Below are 7,602 nucleotides of genomic sequence, written 5' to 3'. Positions count from 1 at the left end.
TACATTTCTCATTTTGAATTTTTTATTCACACAGGCTCTGAATGCTTAGCATCTGTGCAAACGACTCATTGGAGTTTGTCTGCACGTGGACACGCTTCGATACAGTTGTACGTGGACAGCTTCGGCTCGTCAACACATTCCCCGAGCAATCCTTTGAACCTCCTCTTTCACGGGAATTGGTGCACATTCCCCCATTTCTGCCCAGATGAAAGCATGGGAACTTTACATCAACTGCTGAAGAAAAGTCAGAGGTTATCTTGGTCCCAACGATTTTGTTGAAAACTTACCTTCTCAGTAGTAGGACTTTTTTTTTTTTTTTTAAGACATGGTCTTGCTGGGCAGTGGTGGTGCCCGCCTTTAATACCACCACTTGGGAGGCAAAGGCAGACAGATCTCTGTGAGTTCAAGGCCAGCCTGATCTAAAAAGCGAGTTCTAGGACAGCTAGAGCTGCACAGAGAAATCTTGTCCCAAAGGAAAAGAGAAAGAGAGAGAGAGAGAGAGAGAGAGAGAGAGAGAGAGAGAGAGAGAGAGAGAGAGAGAGAGAGAGATGGTCTTACTGTGTTTGTCCCAGCTGATCTGGAACTTGCTTCTGTCTTAGCATCCTGAGTACCCTGAGTCCTGGGATTTCAGGTGTGAGCCACAATTCCTGGCCAAATCCTCCTTTTTGAGGTATGAGGTGGCTAGTAAACAGGACACTGAACCAGATGTGTCTTCTCTTGGTTTTGGTTGTGTACTCTGTTATGTCAGAGTCTTTAAGCTGGAATCTTCATTCAGTTCTTCTACCCTATAGAGCTGGAAGAAACAGTGGATTGTAGTCTTTGGTTATTGGCTCCACAATTACACAAAATCACAAACTCTTTAAATAAATCTTTATACAGTTTCTGGGATGTTCATCCACATATACTCAAAATAATGGAATCGAGACAATTAGCGAGCCTACGAAATCAAGACCAAACTTTTCAGGATTTGGTTATATGAAGCTTTCCACACATACTCTCCCTTCCTAGGGTACGATCATAGATGGTTAATTTTTTGTGTTCATGAGACTGGACTACAGATGCCTGGACAGACAGCTGTAAAACATTTGTGGGTGTGTCTGTGGTTTCTGGAAGAAATCATTTGCCTAGTGACCTGAGTAAAGAAGACCGTCCTCACCAGTGTGAACAGGCATTATCCAGTCAGGTGAGAACTACACGGAACAGAAAGGCACAGGTGAATTCACTCTGAAAGCTGGGCCACACTCCTGGTTTTCCACAGGACTGGCCAGCTGTTTTACAGAGTGGCTTTCCACTCACGCCCCTCCTCGGGCCTCCTCCAGTCTTCTGATGTCTTCAGGCTCCTACCATTGGCTCCTCTGGTTCTCAGGTCTTTGGGTTTGAACCTAAAGGATATCAACTAACTTTTCTGGGACAGCAAATGGCAAGTTGTGGAATTTAGATTCCATAATCTCGTGGCTAATTCTGTACAATCTACATTGACTATATATTCATTGGTGTTTCTATGGAGAACCCTAAAAACAACACTATTCTGTAAATGTCTTTGCCCCTGCACATTGAGGCTTCCTAGTGCTTAAGACATAGTCCCCTCTAACTACAGGCAAGTAAACAGGTGGTTTAAAAAAGGATGGAGACAGCAGGGTGATAGTGGCACAAGCCTTTAATCCCAGCACTTGGGAGGCAGAGGCAGGAGGATCTCTGTGAGTTCAAGGCCAGCCTGGTCAACAGAGTTCCAGTACAGCCAGGGCAGTTACACAGAGAAACCTTGTCTCGAAAAAAGCAAAAACAACAACAAAAAGAACTCTGGCTGCTCTTCCAGAGGACCTGGGTTTAGCTCCACCTGGTAGCTCACAACTGTCTAACTCCAGTTCCAGGGTCTCTGACGCCCGTACACGTAAAATAAAATTAATTTTAAAAAGTGACAAAGCCTTGGATTTATGCCTTTGGACCCACGTTCACTTGTGTTGCATCCTCTGTGCTACTCACCCAGGGCTAACCAAATACTCTTTTTATCCTGTCTTAGGGACGTTTGTACAGTCTTTTAACCACAGAGAATCGCACCTAGTTAGCTGCCTCTATTTTTCTTTCCCACTAGACCACAAGCTCTCTCAGCTGCGGTGCATTTTATTCAGCCTGTCTCCAGGGCCTTAAAAGGAGCCCCAGCACACCTCTGAGCGCTTAGAGCATTTGCCAAGAACCAGTCAATGTATGAATGAGTGAGCCGCCCGGACCCGCAGGGTCGCAAAGTGCTTCTCCATCCTGACTTTGCTCTCCGTGCCCGGGCAGCTCTCGTAGAAGTCAGGAGTTCGAGGGGGTCACGGAGAACCCACGCGAAGGACTCTGAAGAACCTCACTTCGCTAGCTGCTGCCTACCTATCGAGAGCTTTCCGCAAACCCGGACAACTTCACCTCCCGGAAGCCGCCTCGCCGGCCTTCCCCCGCCCCTCCGGAAGGTGGGCGTGGCCCTCATGAATAATGAATCGCCGGGGGGAGGGGAGGGGTACGCCCCCCTCGGGCGGGAAGGGGGAAGCGCCGAGGCTGCCTGACTGGAATCCCGGGAGCTGCAGCGACGGCGGCCGCGGGAGCAGGGCCGGCCATGGCGGTGTGGACGCGGGCCACCAAAGCGGGACTGGTGGAGCTGCTTCTAAGGGAGCGCTGGGTGCGGGTGGTGGCCGAACTCAGCGGCGAGAGCCTGAGTCTGACGGGTGACGCCGCGGCGGGCGAGCCCGAGCCGCCGGCTGCCGCCTTCAACGGTCTCCCGAACGGCGGCGGCAGCGACTCGCTGCCCGGGAGCCCGAACCGCGGCCTGGGGCAGCCCAGCCCTCCCGCACCGCCTCGCGACCCCGCAGGGGAGGCGGGCGCCTCGCCGCCCGTGCGCCGAGTGCGAGTGGTGAAGCAGGAGGCGGGCGGCCTGGGCATCAGCATCAAGGGCGGCCGCGAGAACCGGATGCCGATCCTCATCTCCAAGATCTTCCCGGGGCTGGCGGCCGATCAGAGCCGGGCGCTGCGGCTGGGCGACGCCATCCTGTCGGTGAACGGCACCGACCTGCGCCAGGCCACCCACGACCAGGCCGTGCAGGCGCTGAAGCGCGCGGGCAAGGAGGTGCTGCTGGAGGGTGAGCGGGGCCCGGCGGGCGGCGGCGGGCGGCGGGCGGCGGGCGGCGGCGGTGGCGGTGGCCTGGGCTCGTCAGCGCGCACTTTGTTTCTGCCACCCTGACGCCTGTGCGGGGCGAGCCGGTTCCCTCCGCTTCAGCCACCAGACCTCTTCTGCTGGGGCTCTGGAGTGTGGAAAAACTGATGCGCGCGCCCTGCGTGGAGAAAGTTGGGCAGTCTCCGAAGTGTGGCTTTGCCGCCCCTCAGCGAGACTCAGCGGAGATTTGGGGGTGGGGGGGAGAGCAGCAGGCGCCTGCGAAGCTCACCCCTCTTGCAGGATAAGCTGACACTAAGTACTAACTACGGGGAGGGCGATCGGGGAGGGGGAGTGCTGTAGTCTCCTTTTTGCCTGCTGAGAAGCGTCGGTTGGGCGCTTTCTCGAGTCACCCCGCGCTCCCGGGGCAGGCGGGTCTATTAAATCCATCCACACCGATGCCAGCAGTTTGCTTGGGCAAACCACCAAAGCACTGGTTAATTTATGGGAATTTAACCCATCATTGGCTCTCAACAATAACCAGAGGAGATCATAGCACTTCATGGAAGGCAGAGAGCTGAAACAGCAAGTTTGTGTGGTTAATGAGCCTTGTTTAACAGTGGAGGCTCACGTGTTGGAGCATTTTACTGCCAACTAGAGTTTCGCCCCTTTTGCAAGAGACTAGTGCCAGCTTCCTACCGCTCGCAGGCGTGCTGCCTCAAGACCAGTAGGCATTTTATAAGAATCCAGAAACCGTACCATCTAACCAGTTATTCTTTACCTTCGATGTAAATGTGATCTGTGTGCTGTGTTTCATATGAATTGATGCAACTGAAATAAAATTAAGTCTCATCTCCAAAGACTCGTGCATGTTGAAGATGATGGAGTATTGTAGGTGAAAAGCCAGTTGCTTGCTTTAGAAATAATTGCACGTCCAGCTTCATTTCCTCTGTTGAGTCAGTCATTCCAGTGACATTTATTGCTGCTGTATAATAGAGAATATGAAAGGTGCTGTCCCTATTTTATCTCTGTGTGGGGAAATGATAGGAAATGCAAAACAACTTCTTAGGAGGAAAACATTAAATACTTGATTTCATAATACAAACTATGAGGGGCTAAAGGATTACAAATTTAAGAAGTCATGGTAGTTCACACCTTTAATTCCAGCACTCAAGAGGCAGAAGCAGGCAGATCCTCTATGAGTTGGAGGCCAGCCTGGTCTACATAGTGAGTTCCAGGCCAGCTACTTCTACACAATGATGTCAAAGAAAAAAAACAAAAAACCAACAAGAAAGTATTTGATGGAAATGAGCTTAGTCCAGGCTTCCCAAGGAGCCAGATTTTGAGCCAGATCACAGATTCAAGGAAGTGATGATCTTAAATGTGCGGAGATGAGTCAGAAAGGGAAGGATTACTGGCAGAAGAACCGAAGGAAGGATTGGGGTTGGGTAGAAAATCATCAAATAAGAAGCCCTAAGTATAACTTGACAAAATCATTTTCATCTTTTTATTTAATGTTGTTGACCTGGAATTCACAGAGGTTGGTCTGCTTCTACCTTCCAAGTGCTAAGATTAAAAGCAAGTTACAGCATGCCCAGCTTGTGTGTGTGGGGGGGGGGGGGGGGGAGCCTGGCCTCAAAGAGGTCATCTCACTGACTCAGCCTCATGAGTGTTGGGATTTACAGGCAAGTACCTCCATATCCAGTTCAGTTTTCACTTAAAATTGTTTTAAATTATTATTTTTACATAGAAGTGTTCTGCCTACCTGTCTGTGCCCCATGTACATCCCTTGGAGGTTAGAAGAGTGTCAGATCCCCTGGGACTAGAGTTACAGGTTGTGAGTCATCCTTTGTGGGTAATGGGAATCAAATTTAGGTCCTCTGTAAGTGCGGCCAGTGTACTTAGGAGCAGTGGTGGCGCATGCCTTTAATCCCAACACTCAGGAGGCAAGAGCCTAGAAGGACCTCTGAGTTCGAGGCATGCCTGGTCTACAATACCTAGTTCCAGGACAGGCACCAAAGCTACAGAGAAAACTCTATCTTTAGAAAAATAAATAAATAAATAATGAGCAGCCAGTTTTCTTTAACTGCCAAGCCCTCTCTCCATTTCTTTCTTTATTTAATATTTTTGAGACAGGGTTTCCCTATGTAGGGAGCTCCAATGCTACATAGGGAAACCTGTAACTTGCTCTGTAAACCAGGCTGGTCTCCAACTCACAGAGATCCGCCCGCCTCTGCCTGCTGAGTGTTGGGACTAAAGGTGCACACCACCAGCACTGGGCACCATCTCTCCTTTTTATAAATTTGTGATACTTGGGGGAAAATAGCTTATAAAGAAAAAACATGGGCCAGGTGGTGGTGGCATACCCTTAAATCCCAGAGGCAGAGGCAGGTGGAAATTTGAGTTCCAGGGGCAGCCAGAGCTACACAGAGAAACTCTGTCTTGAAAAACAAAACAAAAAGAAGTAACATAGGGCTGGAGAGATGGCTGAGTGATTAAGACCCTGTACTCTTTTTGTCAGAAAAGCCCAGTTCAGTACCCAGCATGCACATCAGATGGCTCACAACCACCTGGAACTCTAGTTCCAGGGCATCTGACACTTTGTCTTCCAAGGGTACCTGAATACACATACACATGCTCACACACAGACATGTACACTTAATTAAAGACTGTAAAAAAATTGTGATTTTTTTTAAAGTGCTCTAATTGTGAAATTGCAATGCCCCACTTTTATAATGTCTTATTTATAAGTCTTGTTTAGGTAGCAGACACTGCCCAGAAATTAGTGTTGACGAAAGGAGTAAAATACAGCAAAGTTCACATAGGTCTGTAAAAATAAACTACCTTGATTGACACTGGTCTTGATTGACACAGGTGAGTATTTAGGTGTAAATTTTTAGAGCCAGATTATTGAATTTTGTGGTATGCAGTAGTGATGGATAGACAGCTCAACTCTTCATTCCATATTAAAATACAAAACAAAAGGTTTTTGTTTACCAGTGGCTTGAACCTGGTATTATTCATAGCTGTAAAATGACAGCCATCTAGTAAATTCTTCCCACTATTCATTAGTTCAGTCATAGGCCTTATGTGCTTTTAGAAACAGGTTTACAGATGGTGGCATAGTAACATTTATTGAAAGCCTTTTTACTTAGCCTCTAGACTTGTTTTCCCATCTTGTGTAAGACAAGCAGTTTTTGTCTATATAGGTGTGGGTAAGTCAGTATGGTGAGTTTGTGATGTTCCCTTTTTAAACCAAGGAATGTAAAACTAAAATTGCTCAAATACTACATCCCTAAAGAGTCATTTAGTGAGCCGGCTAAACTATTTAAAATGGAGAGGTGGTGCCTCCTCCAGACAGGCTTTTCCTAAACCTCCTTAAGCCAGAGTTTCATGTAGCTATGCTCTCTCTCTTCAGACATATAACTGGTAAGTTTGATCTTGAGTTTGTGTTCCTCCTGCCTCCACTCCCGAATGGCTGCAGTTATAGGCCTGTGCTACCATGCTTGGCTTTTACCACTTGTAAAAGAGTTGAAAGCCCAATATGGTGGCATGACCCTTGAAGCCCAGAACTTGGGAGGCAGAGACAGGAGGATTTCTGAGTTCAAGGCAGCCTGGTCTACATAGTGAGCTCCAGGACAGCCAGGGCTATGTAAAAAGACCTTGTCTCAAAAGGTAACAAAAAACGCCCCAGTGAAAAGAGTTTAGCCTGCTACATGAGAAATTAAAGCAGGAAGAAGGGTTGCTTCAAGTGCACCATTGGCATCCTGATGTAACCACTCTTTTCCGGGTGCTGCTCTGTGTCCATAATCCCCACACTCAAGGGATGGGCCAGGAGGACTGACAGTTGTTTGATAATAGCGTAGGTTACAAAAATCGGATGGAGTATAGAGTGGGGTACATTACTCCTAATGTAATGATTTGTCCCTCCGTTAGATGCCTGAAACCTTGTTTTGACGTAGCATAATAATGTTCTTTTGGTGGTGTGGGCAGGAATTTCAGGCATATTTTTGCCACCCACATGTCAACAGCAGCCTTAGTGTCTGGTTGCCTGAGGTTAGAGAATGGAACTAAAGGATTCTTTTTTTAATCTTGGAGAGGTGAAGAGATTGTTCCTCCAGTCTCTGTCAAACATTTACTTAGCTCCTTTTCTCTTACCCTCCCCAGTCTCAAGGAGAAAGCCCTGTTAGTTAATTTTTTTTTTTGAGTCAGATCATTATGTAGCTCTGACTGGCCTGGAACTCCCTGTGTAGACCAGGATGGCCTTGGACTTAGATCTGCCTGCCTCTGCATATGCCACCATGCTCAGCTTTATATTTCTTCATTAATCTCTTAAAGAACAACCAAATCAAACAAACTGTAGTCAGACAACACCACCACCACCACCCCTTTCATTCTGAATTTTTGAGTGGGATCTCCTGTAGCCTAGCCTGGCCTTGAATTTGATGTGTAGCCAAGGATGACCTCGAATTCCTCCT

The 7,602-nt window shown here is 48.0% G+C and overlaps 1 protein-coding gene across 1 annotated transcript in view; it reads left to right on the top strand.

Annotated features, from left to right (window-relative positions):
• The first annotated feature begins 2,554 nt into the window (after window positions 1-2,554).
• The window catches only part of Sntb2 (syntrophin beta 2), a 79,744-nt gene continuing 74,696 nt past the window's right edge, over window positions 2,555-7,602 (top strand). Inside the window, exon 1 of the mRNA XM_038313262.1 lies at window positions 2,555-3,113. Coding sequence (XP_038169190.1) covers window positions 2,594-3,113 — 520 coding nt within the window. The 5' untranslated portion in view covers window positions 2,555-2,593. The remainder of the gene's footprint in view (window positions 3,114-7,602) is intronic.

This window comes from Arvicola amphibius, chromosome 15, assembly GCF_903992535.2.
Source record: "Arvicola amphibius chromosome 15, mArvAmp1.2, whole genome shotgun sequence".
NCBI lineage: Eukaryota > Metazoa > Chordata > Mammalia > Rodentia > Cricetidae > Arvicola > Arvicola amphibius.
This window is presented reverse-complemented; position numbering and strand designations above follow the sequence as displayed.